Genomic DNA, 24,680 nt, shown 5'->3' on the forward strand with positions numbered 1-24,680 from the left:
TAGTGAAATTTTGCTTTTGATCTGCTAATTAAACACACATGGTCATGAAAGCCAACGTCCAGGTACAAGGCAGAGTAAGTTGAATGCTATATAGCCGTCTTTCGTGGAAGTTTTTTATAAAGGAAATTACAAGGTCAGGTGTAATCAAACCGAACACGTCCACGATGGAAGAAGTACTAAGGGCAGCACGAGTCTGGGTGAATCTCAACAGTGCATTTGCAAATTATTTTAGTGGCCCCAAAATATGTATTATTGTTATTACGTACAGATATCCAGCTTAGGGTTATTTAATCTATAAAAATCAAATGAAGCAGCTGGTTGAAGCATAAAGAATTTTAAATGATACCTACGAAAGTGTATGAATTACTGTTTTAGTTAATTAGACAGTTCATCACTTAATTAACCTAGTGTTTAAGTAGCTCATTTTAATTCCGATTTATAGACAGCTTACTATTCATTAACTTAATTGTATTAAATTCTTTGTGTATACAATCTAGTACTGTGTTTTCATTGTATTTATTTATTCGTGTACACAGTCTACTATATATTTATTTTATTGCATAGATACTCTACTATTTATTTACTCAAGTGCTTGGAAACTATTAAACAAAGTATACAATTTATTAGTTTCATTGTGTACATAGTCTATTATTTATTTGTTCCTATATGTAATCTGACCACTAATGGTTTCATTTCAGTGATTTTGTTGTATTGTTTAAACAGTCTACCATTTCTTGATTTCATTGTGTATACAGCCTGCTATTTATTGACATTTTGTTTAAATATTTTACTATTTTATTGATTCTTTCGTACAGAGAGTTTAAACTTATTGATTACTTTGTGTAGACGGGCTTCAATTGAGTTATATCACTTTTCACACCTTTAACTATTTACGCGTTTACTGCATGGACACTACTGTGTAGTAATTTCATTATTTAGACAGACTTATTTATTTGTCTACTGTATATTAATTGTTAGTGTAAACACTATACTGTTTATTGATTCCTTTGTTTTGAAAGTTCAGTTTATTTCCGTCACTGTATAAACAGTATACTATTCATATATGTACTGTTTTGAAATGTCTTCTACTCACATAATAATCCTATATTTATATAAGAATTGTAAGAATATATACCGTTAATAATGATATTAATCTATTATTGTGAATTAAACAGCCAGACAAGCTGTTTATAATACTATAAAATAAATGTGAAGCCAATCTACCACTATATTTACCACTTGTTAATGAGTTATACCGGTTTCGGGAGATTCTATCCCTCATCAGCAATTTGGACAAGGGCTAATAAAAAGAATATGACTAAACTTCATATAGTTTTGGAATAATTTTATATTTATAAAATCTCTAGAAAATACAGCATTGATGCTACCAACTTATCCTTGTGAATTATTCAGCTGACAAACTGTTTAAGATGCTAAAACATCAATGTGAAGCCCAATCTATCATTCAATTTACCACTTACCATCTTATGTGGTAAATTGAGTGGTAGAGTGGGCTTCACATTGATGTTTTCAAATATACGACTATTTAGTGACTTGTGCAGATCGTGTATCCACTACGTACCTAACTTTTTAGCAGTTTATTTCAATAAACAGTTAACTATTTAATAAACTGATTATTTAGATAGTCTGATACTTATTGTTTAGTTTGTAAACAACATACTTTATTTTAATATTACTGTTGAGGCAATCTACTTTTCATTTTATAGACAATCTCTTATATATATATGATTTTGTTATATATATGCAATATATTATTTATTGATTTCAATGTGCTGAGTGATAATTATTCAACAATTTTATTGATAACAGTTAAATATTTAGTAAATTGGTTTATGTACATTGCTTACAAATTATTGATTTCATTGTATAAATAGTCTATCATTTATTTATTTAATTATATAATCTATTATTTATTGATTCCGTTGTGTATACAATCTACTATTCTTTATTTCATTGTGTGTACATTCTATTTTTTATTTTTCTGTTGTAGAGACAATTTACTATTTATTGATTTCTGAAGAAATGGTGTTTATCAAAAAATATTTCATAAGGCCCAATAAAGAGATTAATGTAAAACACGAACACTAAAGTCGAACTCTTACAACTTGCTATAATTTGCTTTCGCTACAAAGATTTATAATAATATGATAATACCCTATTCAGGTAAATTAGCCACCATCATATAAACAATACATCCTTAATTCAAGCGTTCGTTTTGTTTTCTATATGTAGACGATGTTTGTTGTGATTTTAAAAACAAAAATGAACAAACATTATTCTTTCCAACACATAAAGGGAGACAATTCGCTGATGGAAGGTGAAAATAACTTCACAATACATTTTCTAAATGTAAACATCACACAAGTACGCTAAAGTTTCAACACAAAAATCCCCCCACCCCCATAAAAATGTATGTATAGTGGAAACTACATAAATTGGTTTTCAAACCATACAATTCACCAAAATATTTAGCACACTAAAAGGTCTAAATTTAACATATACCACATGCAACACCAACGGCATTGACAAATAAATCACACACTTAATCCAATGTTTTACTAACATTAACCAATTCCTTTCTAAAGTTGTTATACAAACAGTAAATTGATTTAAAAAACACATATAAGCCGATATTAACAGACAGACAAAATAAAAATAACCAAACCCACCGAACCTAACTGGAAGCACGAGTCCTTTTGTATAAAATGTTAGAATATCCCTTATAGAAGTCTGATAAAAGTTAACATGAAATCATGACGGCATAACAACTAGGTTCCTGTTCACTCCAGAAAGAAAAATCAAATACATCGAACCCAAACCTCCAGAAAGTTTACAAAATATGACGCAACAGATGTCTGGTCTTTTAAATAGGTAAAATGGGACACAAATTACACACAGTGATAAAAAAAAGCACTCTATCTAATGAATAAACACATAGGTAAAAACAACTATAATAATGAAACATGAACCAGAAGAATCAGGGAAATTATACTAAATAAAATTAAAAAATGTACTTTCAACAAACACCCAGGCATTCCTGTGTATATATCTTTTTTAATTACCATTTCCTCAGATTATTTTCAACCTAACCAAACTCCTGCTACACACACACACACACACATAAAGAAAAAAGTAAAGCATTTAACTTACAGGCGATTAAAAATTATATAGAACAACTAATTGTTCATTGATAGATCATTATGTAATATATAAAAATACGTTATGTTTTAGCCTACGCTTTGTGTACTTCACAATAATCGCACCTATGATCGGAACGTCGCACAAATGAACAAATTTTTCAGAAATAAAATGTACTGAAAAGTTGTGACTTCTTCATATCTTTACCAAGAGTGGAAAACCAAAAAAATATTATTTATTTATGTGATTGTGCAAACACTATTTTCGATTCCATTGTAAAGGCAATCTACTATTTATTGATTTCACTGTGTATACAGTAAACGCTAGGAACCTGGTTTCGATACCTATGGAGTGCAGAACACAGATAGCCCTGTGTGTAGCTTTGTGCTTAACTACAAATAAACAAACCTTATAAATTATACAGTATAATATTAGCGATTTTATTGCATAGACAATTGAATATTTAATTAATTCGCTGTGATCACAATCTGCTATTTAGTTATTTCGTTGTATAGCAGTTAATTTTTTAATTATTTTATTGCGTAAACAGTCTACTATTGGTAATTTAATAGTGTATACAGTTTACGGTTAGAGATTTCATTTTATAGACAGTTAGCTTCATAGCGATTTAATTATATTCACTATTTACTTTTAATTGAGTTAGTAACAAACTGTCAGTACATTTCGAAAATAGTCCTGAATGGATAGTCAGTCCACATTTCATGGAATTTTAATATTCGTTCTAGCGATGTATATTAATTCAGTATATAAAAATAGTGCTCATGGTAGGCGTAAGAATTATTTTATAAAACTAGAGAAAAAACAAGTTAAGCTCAGAGACTAGATAATAATATGAAACGACATAACATGACTGAAAGTTAAGACAATATTATTGGTTCAAATTTGGTTTCTAAAGCTGCAAACAGAATATGACGGAGTAACGAAATATAGTTTGGTTGAGTATGATGTATTGTTATATGATTAAGAAATAGCTGGTTTATTCATGAATATGAATTGTATCTATATCATGTATTATAATGTATCTCTTAGAAACATTACCTTAACTAATTTTAAAAACAAGTGGAAATTGTTTCTTTGCTTAACTGATTTTCACAGTAAGATGTTTAGCCCAGCTGTTACCTACTGGTCATGCGTCGGGAGACCGTATCGGCTAGATATCTGCAGTTATTAATATGACCTCAGGGGAGCATAAATACTTTGTGAATGTTAAGAAAGCTGTATTGATTTTTTTTTGAACAAAATAGTTGTTTCCTTAACTACAGCTGTTCAAACCACAGCTTCTTATGCTCTGGGTTATCAAGGTGTCATTTTTCAGGATGTTTCTATGGCAACCACGTCATAGTAGACAAAGCTGGAAGAGCTGGCTACTGATAAGAATTACCGTGCGTGAAACAAGGTGGAAACCAGTACACTAGCATAAGCCTCAAACGCTATTTGGCTGTCTGTTTCCATGACTACTTTTCTCAAATTCACGTGGCATAAGGCGAGACAGTTTGTTAGCGATAGTAAATATGTGACTAAGTGAGGGTATGCCATAAGACAGAAAAATATAATTTTCTGAATATGATAGAGCGTGTTGAGTAGACTCAGTTAAAATTTAAATATGAACAGTATGCATAATAGGTGTTTTTATGCACAGTATTTGACCGAGAGAGAAAATTTTATCTCATAAGACTTCAGTCAGATCTAGAAAACGAAAACAAAACTATTTTATCCACCATGTGGACACTAGAACTTTGACTTTCAGAAATGACTGGACCCTCGTTAAATATTCGTGACACACCCTCGACAACAGTGAACAGGAGCACTGCCATAAGCGCCACGCAGCTACGGATCGATGACAAAACATACCGTCCTTTCCGTTCTTCTCCTACACCATACTCTGTCGTTAGTGAAAGATGCTGAGGCAGCGCATGCTACAAGATACGGCTGTGAGAAGACAGGTTTTTAGGAAGCTTTAATAACCCGCCACGTGAAAACCTAATGTCTAATAATAACGAAACAGAAGGGGTGACGACAGAGCTCACCGTTGCCCATAGCGAGGATAAAGAAGAAGAACATCTTCATGAAATACAAATCACTCCTGCTTCTAGTTCTCCTAGAGAAGATAATGGACTTGATGACCATTATGTTAAAGGAAGTGACCCTCCTGCAACTGTCCAGAATAGTTATCCTGCGTCTTGCGATCATCCTGCTGTGAGTGTTCAAAGTTCTGATTCTAAATCTCATAATGATAAAATTAAAACTAACGATAATGTTAACTTCTATAGTTCTGATGATGATAATAAAATAAACGTTAGTGTTGAAGAAGTTAACCTCAAGTGTCATAATAACGTTTTTGCAAGTAGTGATTCTGAATATGGAGACAAACATCCTGTAAGTGCTGAGGGTGATGATCCAACGTATACTGGTGACGTTTTCGTTAATATTGATGATAGTGATCCACGTGGAACTGATCTAGAAGAGCAAGCCTTATTTCTTCAGTTACTGGAAGATGGTTTCAGCCAGGTTCCAACTACGTATGTGAAAGAGTCTATAGAATTAAATCAATCAGAATCAGCAGGCGTGATTGACACTACAAATTCTGGACAACTTCAGGAACATGCTGATCAAGGTTCATTTAAAACAATACAAAAATTACCCAAATCTATCTTGAAAAAGGGCCCGAGTTTAATACATAAAAACACGGGTCGTAGAGTAAAGTTCAGTGAAACTATGAAGGTTTTTTCTGAAGACTTTGATGAGCCACAAATCACAGCCATGAGAGTCACTGACCTCACTCTAGCAGAAATGTGTTTGATGTACGATCCTCCACCAGAGTATCAAGATTGGCTAAACTTTGAACCCCCAGCTGAGTATCGTGACCCTGCGGATGACCTTGCATTTCTCTTGCAAATGGAGTTTCCAGATGCTGTATTTGAAGTCACTGCATTTACCTCTGACCCAAGTAATGGGGCTGAAACAAAAATGTGGCATGATAGTGACCAAATAGATGAAGGAACATCAGATGACGAAGAGGTAGGTGGAAATATTTTAGAGGATTCTGTCACAGATAGAAATGCCCTGGAAGTGACACCAAGTCAGGGTAAACAAGAAGATTTTATAGTTGAAATTGAGAATAAACGACCTGAATCTACACGTGACATGGTTTTAGAAGAATCAGAGCATGATGTAGATGTCAAAGTTACTTCTGACCATGAAACCCCTGAACTTACAGAAACAAAAAAACAAGAATCTCTTGAAGCAACAGATACCAAGAGTCAGGGAGGTAAGTCTGGGCTCTTGTACAGTGAAATCATAAGAATTGAGGACGATGGTGTAGAATCTCTGGACGAACTGATGTCTATGAATACACTCAACCAAGAAACAGACAGTGACTCTGGTATCTCTTCACAAGACACAGCCATTGTCGTTCCTGGCTACAACCTCCTTAAAAAAGCCCACTCAGATGGCGACAGCTCTTTTTTAGAGTCAGCTGGAGACATTACTAGTCCCAGTGACTGGATGGATCCATATGAGGTATCAGGAGTTTTACGGAAGAACTCCCAAATCCGAAGGATTATCGAGATGAATGCTTTGCGACGACGTCTGATGACATCAGCTGAAGTGAGGAGGCGGAATCCACCTTCCAAGGGGCGCTTGCGGTCTCCAACACAGAGTGATTCCACTTTAATGGAAAGACTTCGCTGGTTAACTGCAGTGGACTCTGAAGAAGAGACTGAAGAAGATTTAGAAACAGAACTTGTTCAATCCCAGGGACAAACACTTCCAAAATCATCTCAAGATGATACATTAGAAACTCCTAGGACAGACAATACGAAAGGGTTCCTTGCCTCAATACCAAACTCCCTTGGAATTTCTAGGACAGATAGTACTGTTTCTCTGTCTACTGGAGTGATAACATGTTTAACACAACAAGTTAGCAGTCCAACATCTCTTCAAAAAACAGTCAAACGACCCACCTCATTTGGAAAGGATTGGGAAAAGAGATTTCTTCAGGGTAAAATGTTCCAACGACCAGCAAGTATAGCTTATATCCCAGGGCATTCTGAATCTTTAACCCCTCAAGCTGCAAACTCAAACAATCAACCATTATTGAAGCAAAAGACTAATAAGATGGGGCTGGACCAGAGAAGTGATAAAAGAGTTTTGAACATTCTAAATCGGCCCAGTTCCTGGGTAGAAACACACAGTAGCCATATAGAAAAACATTCCACCAGTCTGGAAGAACTGGCTCAGTTCGTAAAACAAGATTTGGATCGCATTGAACGTATTCGGAAACGATACAGTCTAGCTGAAAATGAGGACCCAACCTTTGGGTTTGCTAGGAGACCTTCAGTAAGAGGCATTCGAACACGTTTTGGATCAACAAATGAAATAATTCAACAGATGCAGACTCAGCTTCGGCCTCACTCTCTTGCAAGTTCCCAATGTGCTGGAAGTCACATGACCTGGCCAGGTACAGAAGTGGGACATGGAAAGCTGAAGCAAATTTTAAACAGTCAAAAGTCTACATCAGCTCAGCCTTCAGGAACAAGGGAAGAGGGTGCTAGAGGTGGGGCTGGTATTCTTCATGGAGGGCCAGCATGGAAAATACTATTGCGAAAAACTGCCAAAACTGCCGCCAGTGAAAGTAGAAGAGCACATGCCAGGAGTAAAGACAAAAAAGAAGGTCAGAAATGGTTCAGCGTGTGTTCTTCTAAACTGTCGCTTCGCCACAAAGCTAACATCACTAAATACTTGATGCCAAAGGATGAGCGAGGGACACCTGAGGGTGCAAGCTCTTCTCCAAGAGTATCATCTGATTCGTTATATCAAAAGGTAACAGCCAGTGACAAAAAACGGGATTCAGCAGCTAAAGGAATTGTCTATTACTCAATGAAGGTTTGAATTATATTGAACCTATGTATTCGGAAGTTCTGCATAGAGTAGTTTATTTAAATGTTTATGAAATTATCTGACAGTCCAGGAAATTGAAATGACTTTCCAACTGTGATATTTCGGTCGTGGTATGTAGGCTAAAAAATAAAAAGTACTGGTATAAGGGTAAGTTTTATTATCTTAATAGAAACAAGTATTAGTGTCTTCAAATGAACTAAATACAAAGATGTAAATAATAATTTGTATATGTATATATATATATATATATATACATTGTATAATTAAAAGTACGACATATTTTTGTTGTTTTTTTTAATGAAAATTTTACAGTACTGTGTAGTTAAACTGTTCAAGTTTTACTCTGTACTTGTTGTTGTCACTGTAGAGTAACTAAGAGTAATACTTATGATCTTGAATCTAAAAAGATTTTGAATTTACTGTAAAAACATGGAACCTTATCATACATAAATAGAACCACTTTCCATTTTTAGTTAATTGTTGTTTTAGCGTAAAGCTACACAATGGGTTTCTTGTACTCTATCTTCTGCTGGGAATCAAACCCTAGATTTTAGTATTGTAATTCCGTAAACTTACCGCTGACCCACCTGGAGACATTTTTAGCTACATAAGAAAATAAACAAAACCACTGAACAATTTTCTAGAATAACCTGCTGTTTTATTAATAAACATGTAGAATCCTCCCACCCAGAAGGTCAACAGTAAGTTTAAAGAAACTACATACTAAAATCAGGGGTTCGATTCCACACAGTAAATAGAGCGCAGATAGCCCATTATGTAGCTTTGCGCTAAAGAGAAGCAAGTAGTGTAATATAAAATTTATAAAGAATAATATGAGAAGTTGAACACTACATCTCTAAAATTAAAATTGGATCTTGAAATAAACATTTTCATCCCGCCTCCACTATAGCTATTTATTAGATCTTTGATAATCAAGTACTTTTTCTTCAGAACAGCCAAAAACTAAATACGGTCATTGTTCTCGGGAAATCTTTTTTTTCGCTATTTACACCTGCTACAGCAAGAACAGTTTTAACACGTAATACTTTTTTAGTGATGTAAATAATTAGAAAAGCTTATCACAGAGGGAATGTAATTTATTAACCCGCATGGTAATATAAACAACAAAGCACTCAAAGGCGGATTTACTTAAACAGTGAGCATAATAGTTAAATACAATACAACCTTTCAAGATTTATCAAAATATAAGAACACACGGTGTGTAAGAGATTCAGGCTGAGTGAAAACGAAATGGTTTGTTTAGATTTCGTTATTTGTGATTTAGTTTAAATCTCAGTATTTTGTAATACATTTAAGGTTTCAGTACTTGTGTAATATTATGGTTGTGTTTCAGTACTTTTGCTATGAATTGTTTAGTTTGTTTTTTGTAATAATATGACCGAGTCTCTTGTGTAATATTTTGATTGGCTATAAAACTCGAGTAATATTATGTTTTGGTCTCAACACTTTTGCTCTATTTTGATGGAATTTCACTACTTATTTCGCATTTTGTTTGTTTCACTTGTAATATCATTGTTAAATCCCCCCCCCCCCAAAAAAAAAGCATAACATTTTCCTTGGTTTTCACTATTTATTTATAACGAAATTGATTCTTAGCACATGCGTAATACGTTCTTCTACTTTCAATAATTGTGTAATATTATGTATGGCTAATTCTTTGTATTAAGTATTTTGGTGCGTATTTTCAACCTATACTCACCTTGAACTTTTAGTAGGTGACCGTATTTTGTAAACCAAAACCGTGGACACTTGTATATATTAAATGTACCTTTAGTCGCCATAATTCCATATGCAGGTAGTACTGGAAAAGCTTGCTGTATTACTGTTAGTTCAACTCTATTGCTATGATGAGTGTATCTAATTCTAAGTATCTATTTAAAATATCATTGTCCTAAAAACGCATAAGAAAATGTTATATAAGCCAGGGATGAAATTCTCAAAAAATAGAGGTACTCAGATTGGTAAAGTAGACCTGTTTTTGAAAAAGAAAAGTCTACGTGTAAGCATAAAAAAAAAACGACAAAACATCTCAAATAACTCCCGGTACTAGTTCCGAATTAGAAAATAAGTTACGGTACATAGTACCGGTGACTACCGACAGAATTTCATCCCTTATATAAGCTAATATTAATAATAGTAACTGGTTAATATTTCTAGTGCATTTCTGCTGCAGATTTCGCAATTATCAGAAATGATATTAAAGATATTTCATTTTCAGTGTGATTTTTTTTTTTTACTCGGGTCATTTTTCTCCCGGGGAAAACATCTATTTGGGGTCTGTCGTCTCTGGAAATGGGGCGTATGGTAACTACTATATACTTATAGTTATAAGGACAGCTGTTCAGAACAGACGGAATAGTTTTGGGAATTTAGAAATATTTGTACTTGTAGATTATAACGTTTACCTGCAAAAGAAGGGTAAACTTGCTATTAATAAACCTTATGTTAATTGGTTGGATATTTTTAGGTTTTCTTATTGCAGTGCACCTAAGTTACGAAATTAGGCTTAATACTAAATCGTTAGGCTTATCATACTGTCGTGATTAGGTCGTAGAACTCAAAAGTTTTCATAGATATATAGAGGGAGTTACGTAGTTGCTATTACCACAGGGACAGCGACATGCGTCATCCAGCCTCCGATTGGCTCAGAATAACATACTTAATAGAGCTCTATAGTGACGTGTAAAATTTGAATGAGCGCCCTCATTTGGCTAATATCTTGCTCGAAAAAAAATAACTGTTGAATTTAATTGACCATATTCATTTGCAAAATCAGGCTTTTTTTTCTTTTTAGTTTAGAGACTAGCTTTTAAGAAAAGTTGTCTATAGGTGATATTAATCTTACTAATTTTAACCAAATCAAATAGATGTAGAAATAAACGTATTATATTCAAAACCTTGTGTGCAATAAATACTAAAAAAATAATGATAAAAAATAAAAGAGAGAGAGAGAGACATATTTTAACAATTAAGTTTTAAATAATTACAACATCAATGTGTTTTATTATTAATTTTAGACTCCAATGAAAAGAAAATTTTATGTTACATAGAAGAAGATAAGCTCCCCGGTGGTATAGTGGTAAGTTTGTGGACTTGTAACTCTAGAAACTAGGTTTTGATACAAATGGTGGACACAGCACAGACAGCCCATTGTATAGCTTTATGCTTAATAACAAACAGCAAGCATGAAGATAAATCCCTTCCTTTTATTTCTACAATGCAGTGTTCAACATTTCAGGTAACATCTGTAATGCCTTTGCATTTTTAAAACAGATTGTATCATACATTCATCAATATTAATGAATTAAAAATAACTAATTGTCATGCAATTCACATTTAGTAGACCTTATTACAATCAGAGTTTATTGTCCATTGTGACCACTTTTTATTACTAAATAAAAGCTGTGTAATCTAATACAGGTACTTTATAAGTTAATGATGCTAATTTGATCTTTTTCTCTCAAACAAATGTTACTAAACAGTGATAATTACACTTTCATTACAGTATTATTAAAATTTTATTTCAAGATGTTGTGTACAAAAATTTAATAACTGCATATAAATGATCATGTTTGACATTAATCAGGTATATTTTATGGTTATTTGATAATTACTGTTTGATTTATTACATAAAACAGAATCTTCATAAAAGAAAACCACAATTCATGCATGAAAATCCAACCTGCTCTGCTTAACAACACAAATGCTCTTGGAATAGAACTATATAAGGAATTATGTATAAAACAGTTAATTAATAACTGATTCGTCTAAGCCTTTACCCTGCACATTGAACATTTATAGTTTTCTTATCTTTCACTTATACATCACTGGTACTGGTAGCATGTATCCATCTCAAACATACTGTGCATTCCAACCAATGAATGCTGTCTTCATGTAGCTGGTCATTTTCTTTATAAGAGATGGAATATACTTTTAGTTGTATTTTATTATTTCTTTCTTTTTAAATGTAGGGAATGATAAACATTCCTTTAAACAACTGGATACATTTTTGTATGAGCTGAATTATTGTCTTCTTATTTTCAGTTTCTTGAGCCATCCAAGCAGTGTGCTGTTAATAATGGTAGGGAAAATACAATTTTAGGTTATATCTACAGAAATACTGAATACAAGCCTAAACAGACTATACTTTCATTACGTAAGTCACTGGTTAGGCCCCTATTCTTTGGAGTATTGTTCTGTCTCAGATTCTATACCTCATGAAGGAGATTGAAGTGTTGAGAAAATGTTCAGAGGAGGGCTACTAGGATAGTACCTAGAATGTAGAGAAAAAAATCACAATTTGAAAATTTACGCTTATAAGTTTTTAAGTTCATAGAATTTAAGTTATTGACTGATTCCACTCATTCATATGATGATTGACCTCGTATATGCCTGACTGTATTATAGATAAATACACTTGTCAAGTTAACAGACTGTATGTAGATTGCTGGTTGATCAAAAAGCATGACAAATGCTTAGATTAGATAATGTGTTAGTAAAATCAGTATATAACGTATGAAATGTAAGAGGACCTATTCAAGGTCATAATCCAGACTGTTCTCATGTGAGATCAGGTTAGGCACTACGTTCCTCAGGTCAGATGTAAAGCTATGTTCTTCATGTAGTATAAGTCAGGCAAGTAGCCTTGTTCCACATTTACTTTTATATATATCTCCTTGTATAACAGTTATGTAAGTTGTGTTATTAATGTTCTGTATGTCATGTGCTTTTCATATAATGTTACATATCATGTTATTATTGCAATAAATAACAAACTTAATGTTTTTTGTTGTATTACTTTACACTGTATTTAAGTATTAAAAAATTTGTGACTTTTTCCTGTGACTTCATTTCTGGCTACTGGTACCTGGGATAGAAAGGCTGTTGTATGAAGATAGGTTATGATCTCAGGAAATTTTTTCTCTTGAAAAAGAAAAGTTAGAGGAGATCTAAATGAGGTGTTTAAGATTGTTAAAGGAATTGATAGTTTGATACATAATCTTTTTTTTTTTCATACTTAATGTTGAGAATGATAGGACTAGAGAACAAAAATATAAATTTTGGCAGGGTAGGAGTCATCTTCATCTTAGACAGTTGGACTTAGCTAATAAGGTGTTTGGTAGTTACCTTCAGATGTGGTGGATGCAATAAATTTAAGGGAGTTTAAAGGAAGGCTTGGTAAGTATTTGAATGATAAGAGCTGGCTTTTTTTTTGAGTTTTTTTTTATGTTTAGTGGATGAGTTGGTTCAGATGGATTAACATGTTCCTCATTTACGTTAAATCTTATATTTATGCTCATAATTCTTGTTATCTGGGTCAGATACTTTATTTTCATAGTCATGATCTATATGAATATTTCCAAGTCCATATCCCACTGCTGCATGAGATTTAAGATGACAATGCAATCGTAGAACATAGTATTTGTATTAAGGGCTTCCTCTATCAGCTTCATAATATTTACCTTCTGTAATAGTGTACTTTGTAATTTATGCATATCCAAACTGTCAACAAGGTTGTTTTCATTGCATTTCACACTTAAAAAATCTTTTGTGATTGGTTATCAGTTTCTCTTGCTGACAGTGGAGCTGTCAAGTTGCCAGTCCTCAATCTTGCTGCCCACAAATGATACTTATTTTTATCTACATAACTAGACTGAAAATACTCTTTAGATATTGAAGATATATTTTTTAAAACAACCAGAAGATGCTGCATCATTTTTCAGAAGGCAGGTTCTGTGGTCTTTTACTGTGCAGTTTTCAGGAATGCATACTTTTTAGACTGCTTCTGTTAGTTTTTTATATGAATTAAAATGTTTTTTTCCACCAATATTTATCTACATGCCAAGAGTGGTAAAGTTTGTTCTTGGGTTTTGTGATGGCTCCTTCAAATGCAAGCATCATAAAACTTATTTGCTAAATCATGCATTTTGCTTTTAATGCTTCTACGAAAGGACTCTGTAATTATGCATGTTCTGAATTTGATATAATCCATGTTATAGGAATCACTTCTCCATTGTCATCTAACAATAGGAGTGAGGTAAGAAGAAAATTATAGTGCATAGATAGCATTATGTTGAGTCTGCACAATCTATTTATTTACAATACTTTCCTTTGAAATAATGTTTGCTTTCCTAGGATAAAATAATTTTTATCCAACTGCTAGTCTGCCTCTCTTTGTGACTTGTAGATTAAGATTGTATCAATATCCACATCAGCCTGGAGTTACTGAATCCATATATCTACACTAAGCATCATTCAGATGTCTCTGTACGTTTGAAATATTGTACTGTTTCTTAATATTCAGAATGTCCATTGTGTGATTAGGCTATCCCTGTCAAGATTTGCTGTCTTACTACAGTTATCATCTAACATTTTAGTAGAGTCAACACCACTAGCAAACTATCATGTTGCTCATGTCCTCTGACAGATGTAAATGTCTTAATTTTGTAGTGTTCAAGGTAATACTCAACCTTTCTTGATCAAGTCAGCTTATCTTGCTCTTTGACAATAAAAACACAAATGAGATCATTTTCCAGCTCCTTTAGGTTTACAGGAACCCAAATGATTACAATAGTAAAAACCATGTCATATGACTTTTATATTTTTTCTTCCCATGTGCCAAAACAAACAAAGCACAATTCTTCTTTTCCATGTTTAACTTCCAATCCTGAAACTTTTCATCTGATGTAAGTTCTGTGAACCCTCAGGTTTTGACTCACAGCTTTCATTGTAGTGATGAAGCAGTTCTTTTGTTATCATGTACCTCCAGTGGAAATTTGTTGTATTGAACGAAACTTTTACTTAAAATGTCTACATTTAACAAATAAATGCATCTGTATTTAAAATTTTAACCCGTTACTTTTCTGTGTCATTAATGCCTCTTGCTAATTTCCCATTCTGATTAAAGATATAAAAAACAGAAGACTGCTGGTTTTTAAAATGCATTCAACATGCACCTGAAAATATTGATTGGACTTGTTTGTCATAAGACAGCAGTATTGATTAGACATGTTGTATTTTGTAATAATAAATTCATTATTCAGTCCCTTAAGGTTTTTCTGATAAAGAGAGTGCATAGTAGTATTTCAACCACACTAAGTCTACCATATCCATTGGTGAAGATGCATTTCACTCAACACCAGAACTCATCAGGCTGGCTTACATACATCTTCTTTCTACTTAATAGCCATCTCATTCATACAAGATATGGCTATGTAGACTTTTTGCCTGTACCAACACAGGGATTTTTATTGTCAGGCATTCTTAAACATTATAGCAGTAACAGATCATGATAAGCCAAATGTACAGTAAGTAGTAACAATGATGTAACCCATGTATATGTTAATAACTGATATCTGGTACATAATGTGCTATGTGTGCTGTGTCTGTGGTGTGGTCTTTTACTCCATATTTTAATGCAACTCTTTAGCAAAAAAACTTGCCATTGTAAAACCCAGGGACTATTAATCAATGTGAAAAGCACATCCACATGTCAAATCTCATTACAAGTTCTACAAATAGTAAATTTACATGATTCAGCTTTAGATTTTTTCCCATTTTACTTTTTATACTAAACATGCTATAAGAGTTTTATTTCTTTACACAAGAATTGCTTTATCTATTTACATCTTCTCCACATAAGGTACGTGTGCAAAAGCTAAACTTTGCGGACAGAAAATTTGAAAGTCAGAGTGGTTTTTGATTTGCCTTGCTCTACTTCCAAAAATCAAATTATCAACTCTAAAGATAAATGAAGCAGTAACTTAAATTTCACATACAAAAATAAAGTAACTTCCAGAATGAAAACCAAATGTTGAAATTTGAGCATAAACATAATATCCAGTGCCTGCAGACTGTCACTATCTGCTTGTTTAGTGTAATTATTAAATATTAAAGAACTATCACAAGTGTTAACTAAGTCCAAAAGGAGAAGTTATTCATCTTAAGAGTTGAAATTACTCTTTCTTTGAGTAGACAGCTGCTGATAATTTGGTACATTAGTTAGTTATGATTAATAATTAACTGCTAGTTAACATATGACAGCAAGGGTCTTGTTGATCTATTGAGGCTGTCCCATCCAGTTAAAAAAAAGAGCATATCCAGTAATGATTATTTAAGTATTTATCAAGCCTACTGTTAAATGTTCTGTACCTGCCACATCTGAAAGCAACCCATTCTAAAGGCCAACTATCCTTTTAGAAAAATAAAACTGTCTAAGCTGAAGATGAGTCTTAGTCCTACCTTCCCAAGAATTATATTTTTGTCTCCTTGTTTACCATTCTCACTGTTAAATACAGCCCAAAATCTTATACATACTGCCACCAACAATACCACACTGCTTGGATGGCTTAAGAGACTGGTCAACCAAAAGACCAAGATCCTTTTTTTTCCATAACACTGCTAAGGTTATTCCCATCAAACTTATACTTATAGTGTAGTGTTTGTTTGAATCTCGGAGCTGGTGAAATGATTTTTACTCGATATTTTATATAATGTTTGATGAATTTCAGAATTATTGTAATGGTTTTGTTGAGTCTTAGTACTTGCACAATGGTTGGTTGAATATTAAAACAGATGGAATGGTTCTGCATGTTTATTTTGCTTTATAAAATGTTATTTTTTTTAGTTTTAGAAATAGTTTAATGATTTTTGGTGGGTCTCTAAACAAATGTGATGGACTGATTGAGTCTCAGTAATCTTGTACTTTTGGTTTAATCACAGAATTGTTGTAATGTTTTTTCTAGTTCACATTAATTCTGTAATGTGCACTTGATTCTCAGAACTAGTTTAAAGGTTTTGCTAACTTTCTTGAATTGAAAACAATATTTACTTATTATCAAACTAAGCTATCTATGAAAAACAGAACTAAACATATATATGTAGTAATGAGCATGGCTAATTAGATATAATATTAAAGCTTTATTACTTATTATGATTAGAATCAGAGCTGGGCAGTTAGTGGTATTTGCTGATTTATTAATCAGTTGGCCATTAATCGATAAGTACAGTCCTCAAAACCATAGTATGTGTTCCCTAACATGAGCAAAAACAGATAAACATTTGCCCAAGAGTTGGTGGTAGGAACTGCCAGACAGTGGACTTGGCCTTCTAATTAGCAGTTCAAAATTATATACAGTGGTGAATAGCTTTGCCATAATAAAGACACGATGTGCAAGTTTAGTAGCAATGGGAATGAAACACAAGACTCTGGAATCATGAAGCACCCTCACGAACACATCCCTAATCACCAGACTATGCTGGCCCAAAGTTGAATAAACTTATAGTAAAAGAAAACTTATAATGCTAAAATTAAATTTTAATACCAACAATGGGCAGAACACATATAGCCCATTTTGTAGCTTTGTACTTAACAACAGACAGACATAATGGCAATATTTCAATTACTTAGATAGTTGGGAAAATTGAAAATAGTAATAATTGGAAACCCTAATTTCAATGAGTTGATTAAAATCATGACAGTTGATTTAATTGTAATTTGAATTAATCATTTGTTGGAAGAATCAAAAATGGTAATATTCAAAACAACATACTTTGATTAGTGAAGTACGTTGGAAAGGAAACACAGAATGAAGCAGGAATTTTATTCACTTCTCTTATGTTTTGACACAAAGCCTTCTTCAAAGAGAATGATACAAACAAATACAGATTGCACATTATGTATCCTATCATGGATTACTTTGTTGGTTGCTGGGAATGCATCATCCTGATTGGTTGATAAATCTGCATCTGCCCTTCTCGCTGCACTAATCACCAGTGACACAGTGACTATTGTAGTGATGTATGCAGCTTCAATGGTCCATCTCAATCTCTTATCATAACCTTTATGCAAAGTTTTTACGTCTTGCCACTTTGGCAAGTGTCCATGACTGTCTACGTGTAACACTAACAAGTTTGATATACGGTGTTTTTTTAAGTCATTTTTATGCTCATTAATTCTTACATCTACTCCGCATGAAGTTTCACCGTAGTATTAAATGGGACAACTGTTGCATGGTATTTTATACATTGCACTTTTTCTTTTCTATTATTGTTTTTACATTTCTTGTTCACTAAATCCATGATTTTTAGCCCAATGCATATGCTATTTTCATTCCTGCTTTCAGCAGAAATCTGTCTATATTTCCAGCTAGCTCTGAATGTGGCACTGTAACAAACTCACCTTTTACATCTTCTATGTTTCTTTGTCTTCCAGCTATCTTCCAGGCCTTTGTCCTTAATCTATTTATTAACCCTACTGGATACATTCATTTCTTAAATGCTTCCGTAATGTAAACAAATTCATCACTTATATATACTCTTCACTACAGATACCTATAGCCTGAATAAAGAAGCCTATCACCACCTGAGATTTAGTTCTTTCACTGTGTGCTGATAAGTAGTGTATGAAATCATCTCTATTAGTGGGCTTACGATATACCAAGAATTTTATCTGTCCATCAAACCTATGAATTACCATATCTAAGAAGGGTAGCTTGCCCCCTTCCTCCATTTCCACCGTGAACTGGATGTTTTCATGCACATTGTTTGTCATCCTCAGCTTGTTCTCCATTCTGGTTTTCTCTGGAATCATCACTAGCACATCATCCACATAACAAAACCATGTAGATCCTCTTCCCATGATTCTCACAAATCTATGTGTCTAACATCTCCATGTATAAAGAGGCCATAACTGCACTCAATGGAGACCCCATAGCTAGCCCTGTGTGTTGCTTGAATTCCTGTTCTTCAAATACAAAGGCCCAAAAATTGACACACAAAGATATTAATTTTATATAGTCCATCTTCCTTAAGGGTAGGTCACTTTCATCGACACCTCTTAGGGTTCTTTCCACTTCTTCAATTGCTCCTTCCACTGGTACATTTGTAAAAAGCACCTTCACGTCAAAACTTGCAAGTTTCTTACCTTTGAAGTTTAATCCCTTCAATCTTTTAATCAAATCTGATGCGTTTTTTTGGGTGCAAATTACTTATTGTTCCCAGAGTGCCCAATTAGTTGGTTACTTTTGTGATAATCAGTTTAATGATAATTTCAGTTAATCAATTGTTAGGATAATCAGAAACATTAATTTTGAGTAGTTGAGTATTTTCATGACATTAAGTGGTTTAATTATAAGTATGATTAATTGATTAGTGGACATGAAACTAATCAATGTAATTGCTGCTCATAGGTAACCAATTAATCATTTAAATTGTCCATTTGTAATTAGAATACATTGTTCCAACATTTGAATACCCTGACTGTTAATAGTATTTTTTACTGTAATGGATTTATTAGGTGTTTGTATTTGTGAAATGCTTGGTTGAGTTTCAGAATCAGTGAAACTTTTTTGCTAGATCTCAGGTCTTGATAATGTTTGGTTGAGTCAAAACCAATGTAACAGGTTTGCTGGGTCACATTACATTAAGTAAAGTTGGTTGAGTCTCAGAATAAGTGTAATGGTTTTTCTTGGTCTCCCTACTTATATGATGATTGGTCATGTTTTTGTAGAATTAATGTGATTGTTTTACTGGCTATTCAAATTTGTGTAACATTTGATAAATTTCAGAAGTTGTGTAATAATTTTGCTGTGTCTCAAAACTTGATGTAATGTTTTGTTTAATCTTGCCACTTGAGTAATTATTTTGTTGGATCCCAGTACTTACTGTAAAGTTTGATTTTCAGGGTCAATGTAATGGATTTGCTTGGTTTCAATACTTGTGCAATCTTTCAATTTTTCATTGACTTACAGAAATAATGTAAGAGCTTTGTTTGGTATGTTCATATTGGTTTTGTCTTAGAACAAGAGTAATGGTTTTACTGGGTCTCATTAATTGTATAATGTTTGGTTCAGACTTATAACTAGTACAGTAGTTTTGTGGTTTGCAGTACTTTTATTATATTCTTTTTTACTGTCATAGCTGGTGAAATAGTTTTTATTTGTTTCAGTTACTGTTAATCATTTTGTTTATGGTCTGAAATAATGCACTGTTTTGGCAGGGACTCTGTACATTTGTAAAGCGTGGTAGAGTAATAGTTTTTGTGGGTCTCAGAAGTATTCTGTTGGTTTTTCAGTGTCTTACTACTTGCTGTAATATTTGGCTGAGATTCAAAATTACTGTTATGGGTTTTACTGAAGGGGCAATACTTGAGCTTCAGTACTTGTATATGTTTTAGTTGAGGCACAGATTTAGTTTAGTAGTTATTGCTGTATCTTCAGACTTGTGTCTAGTGTATGTATTTAATAGATTTGGTGTTTGGTTGAACCTCTGAGTTTGTGTACATACTTTAGTAGGGTCAGTAATTGTTTAGCATTTGGTTGAATTTACTGAACAAGAGTAATGGTATTGTGGGGTCTTATTAGTATGCTTATTTTATCGAGTCATGGTACTTGTGAAGTGTTTGGTTTTGTTGGGTCTGAATAGTTGTTTAATGGTTGATTGACTGTTAAAACTAATTATCGATTTTTTAGGGTCTCAATGCTTGTATGATGTTTGTCTGTTGTTAAAACTAACATATTTCTAAAAACCCATAAGTGAAAGCAAAGGAGAATATATTATAATATGTGAACCACATTTTATCTGCCATATCCAGTACCATTGAGGCCTTTTGCCAAATACCAAGGCTCATCAGGCCTTCAGAGATATGTATGTTTGTGTGTGTGTGTGTAAGTATATATATACTTACATATCACCAGTTTTCATAAACAAAAACAGTTATGGTGTGAACCAGGTTAAGTAAATGAATTGTAATTATTTTCAATTTTATTTAAGTAATTTACAGATCAGATTTTTAGGGTAAGAATTAATAATATAACACTGATTATATATTTATTATTATTATTACTTTATTTGAATTAATTTTACTATCAGTTACAAGCCAGCATGTTCCCGGAGTAGGTCAAGCAACCACAACATCAATGGGGGAAAAACTACATTAGCTAATAATTCTAAGAGCTCATGAATGAAAGCAAAGGAGAATGTATTATAACATATCAACTACATTACATATGCCTTATCCCAGCACCAGGGATACAACAGATGTAATAGTGGTAAATATTGCCAAGTATGGAAAAGAGAATTGAGTTGTGGTTTTTAAGATGCATCTTGAAAGTATGTTGGGCAAGTCTCACATAAATGAAGATTTTTTCTCAAGAGCAGGTTGCAGGAGAAAGCTGCTGACTAACATCAGAAAAAGATAGTTGGAGTTTCTAGGACACATTATGAGGAAAGAAGAAATTGGCAGTCTGATCATAACTGGAAAGATTGAAGGAAGGAGAGACTGCGGAAGACAGAGGTTGACATAATTGTGTCAAGCATCTATCCAAATGGATGAATGTATTATCACTGGAAATTCTTTGTGCCTCAAGGAGAAGAGATCTGTGAATGAACATCCTGTTCAGATATGGTACATAGAGGGAAGGAGTTGTGGTCTAGGTGCTATATATCATCAGTTTTTGTGAACAACAACTTTTATGGTGTGAACCAGATTAAGCAAGTGAATTCTGATTATTATTTTTATTTAAGTCATTTAGAAATCAAATTTTTAGGTTAAGAATTAAGAACACAACATTGTTTGTTATATTTTATTTGTCAGAACTAGTGGAATTTTTGTATTTTGTCTAAGGACTCATGTAATGTTTAAGTCTAAAACTAACATGCTAATTTTACTGGATCTGTGTACTTATACACGTATAATGGCTATTTCAGTCTCAAAATTAATGTATTAATTTGAAATTTTGTTGAGTATCTGTATTTTTTAATATTTGTGTGATCAAATCTCAAACTTGTACAGTGGTTTTGTAGATTTCCAGTACTTGTATAAGTATTAGTTTAATCTCAGAACTAGTGTAATAGCTTTTCTGAGTGTCATTATTGTGTATTGATTTCTATTACATTATTGTAATAATTTTGAAGAGTTTCAATACTTGCATAATAAGCAGTTGAATCTTTTAACTAGTTAATTGTTTTTGTTGGTCTAAGTGCTTTAATATTTGTTTCATACCTGGGGTAAAATTTTTGTAATAGTTTGGTTGGATCTCAGTACATTTGTAACATTTGGATGCCTTGTATGTAGTTTGGGTGAGTCACAGAAATTATGTTATATTTTTTGATAGGTCTCAAAAATTTGATAAAGTTTCATTGACTCAGAACTAGAGCATTGATTTTGTTTCTTTTTAGTATTTGCTTAATGTGTGGTTGACTCTCAGAGCTTGGTAATAGTTTTAGAGGGCTTCAGTACTTTTCATTGTTCACCTGAGTCTCTGGTCTAGTGTATTGGTTTTGATAGGCCACTGTACTTGTGTAAAGTTTGGTTGATTGTCAGATTTAGTGTATTAATCATTCTGTTAGTGTCTACTTGTTGAATGTTTAGTTGTAGAAATATTGTAATAGAGTTTCTGAGTCTCAGCTTTTGTGTAATGTTTTGTTGTGTCTCAGATCTCATGCACTAATTTTACCAGATCTTAGTTGTTCATTAATATTTTTTGGGTCTCTATTGTAGTATATATATATATATATATATATATAGATGAGTCACAAAGTAGTATAATGATTTTGTATGATTTCCATACGTGATTAGTTTTGTTGACATTCAGAACTATTGTACAGGTTTTGCCAGTTCTTAGTATTGTAAAATCTTTGGTTGAATCTTAAAGCCAGTATAAATGTTTTTCTAGGTCTCAGTATTGGTGTAATAATTGGTTGAGTTTATACAATGTTTTGGGATTACTTAATTTCATGACTTATGTAATGTTTTATTTGAGTATCAAAGCTAGTTCAATGGTTTTGCTGTATTCCAATACTTGTTGTAATATTTGGTTTAATTTCAGAACTAGTGTAATGATTTTGCACTTTTATAATGTTTAAGTCTTCAAGCCAGTGTAACTGTTTTTAAAGGTCTGACTACCTGAATAATGTTTGGTAAAGTTTCAGAATTAATGTAATAGTTTTTCTAGGCCTTAGTATTGTGTTATTATGTTTGATTTTATCTCAAAATTATTATAATGATTTTGCTTAGTCTTAGTACTGGTGTAATGTTTTTTTGAGCCTCAGAAATAGTTTAATGCAGAGTTTCTCAAATTTGGGTCCATGAGAGAATTCCAGGAGTCCACAATTCATGTCTAAAATTTCATAAAAATAATTTAAAAAATAAGATTTATAGAATAAAAAATATTTTTCATAAAATTGAATTTATATAAATTGAAATATTTAATTTTGGAATACAGCTTTTCATGCACACGGTATCTTTTTTACAAAACAAAAAACCTTGATCGGTTTGGTGGTCCATGAATAAATTTTGAATTAAAAAGGGGTTCTCAAGTTACTAAAGTTGGAAAACTTCCTGTCTAATGGTTGTGATCTGTCATAAAACCTCTATAATATTTGGTTGCATCTTAGACTCAAGTTCAGTAGTTTTGCCGAATCTCAAAACTTGTGTAATATTTGTTTAACTCTAAATTATTGTCAAGGTTTTGATGGGTTTCATTATTTATGTACTATTTTGTTGTGTCTTCTGTGGATCATAGTACTTGTATAACATTTTTTTGAGTCTCAGAAATAATGTAATGGTTTTTCCTGGTTATCAGTACCTTGTATAATATTCCTCTGAATCTCAGAAATAAAATAGTGATTTGGCTTTCTTTCATTACTTGCTTATCTTTGGTTGATTCACAGAACAGTGTAATGGTGTTATTGAGTCCAAGTACTTGTAATAATGTTTGGTAGAGACTGAAAGCATTTAGTGATTTTTTGGGGTCTTTCTATTTTTGTAATGTCAAAACTAATATAATGGTTGGTTGTGGATCAATATTTGTGTAGGTAAAGTTTGAGTGTGTTATAGGTCTAGTTTAATTGCTTTGTACAAAATGGGCCACAATGTTTCTACAGTGTTTTGATGACACTTGATGTAGTGTTATTATTGAAACATATTATATTTGAAATTTTGGTTGCTTTTGAAAATAAGAATAATAGTTTTGAATTTTTGATGCCTTTCAATGCTTGTTTAGTGTGTTGAAATAAGTATCAGAAATAGAATAATACTATAATATTCATCCTTGTGTAATATTTGTTTTTGTCAGAACTAATGTAATGTTCTTCTAGGTCTCAATACATGCTGTTATGTTTGGATGAGTCTCAAAACTTCTGTGTTTGTTTAGACAGTGATCAAGCCACAAATCTTGTGTAATGGCTTTACTGGATCACACAACCCATGAAAAGTTTGGTGATGTCATAGGACAAGTTATATGGTTTTCAAGATTTCTGTAAGCTTGGATTGAAGAACAACTCTAACAGTATTGAACAGTGTTTGGCTGAGTCCAAAAATAGTATTCATATAATTAATATTTTTTATTTGCCTCAGAAACAAGAATGTAGTGAACCATACAAAATAGGGGTGGGGGTCTGTTTCCAAAAGAAATGTGTACCTTTTCTTCTGCACAAAGAATTTAAGTTTTTTTTTGTATTCATAAAGTTACTGCCATAATAGATAACCAACTATTGAGAAAAAATAAAAAATACAAAAACAACTATACACAATAATTATCAATATGTTAAACCAAACACAGAGTAATTAAAATATACAT

General features: G+C 32.6%; 1 protein-coding gene across 12 annotated transcripts; it reads left to right on the top strand.

Annotated features, from left to right (window-relative positions):
- Positions 1–4,891: 4,891 nt before the first annotated feature.
- On the top strand, positions 4,892–23,293 carry LOC106465170. 12 transcript variants are annotated; one of them, XR_002611911.1, is made up of 4 exons: positions 10,305–10,404; positions 11,118–11,179; positions 12,145–12,181; positions 21,259–23,293. XR_002611911.1 is itself a non-coding variant. In XM_022393006.1 (2 exons), the coding sequence occupies exons 1-2, from the start codon at positions 5,164–5,166 to the stop codon at positions 21,277–21,279; spliced, it is 2,877 nt and encodes a 958-aa protein (XP_022248714.1). In that variant the 5' UTR covers positions 4,892–5,163; the 3' UTR covers positions 21,280–23,293. The 12 variants fall into 12 exon arrangements, 2 of the variants coding, with proteins under 2 accessions (XP_022248714.1, XP_013780821.1); XR_002611912.1 differs by lacking the exon at positions 10,305–10,404 and adding an exon at positions 10,436–10,518; XR_001291183.2 differs by lacking the exon at positions 12,145–12,181 and having other exon boundaries at positions 21,254–23,293.
- Positions 23,294–24,680: the final 1,387 nt, after the last annotated feature.

Source organism: Limulus polyphemus, unplaced genomic scaffold (genome assembly GCF_000517525.1).
Source record: "Limulus polyphemus unplaced genomic scaffold, Limulus_polyphemus-2.1.2 Scaffold1855, whole genome shotgun sequence".
Lineage (NCBI taxonomy): Eukaryota > Metazoa > Arthropoda > Merostomata > Xiphosura > Limulidae > Limulus > Limulus polyphemus.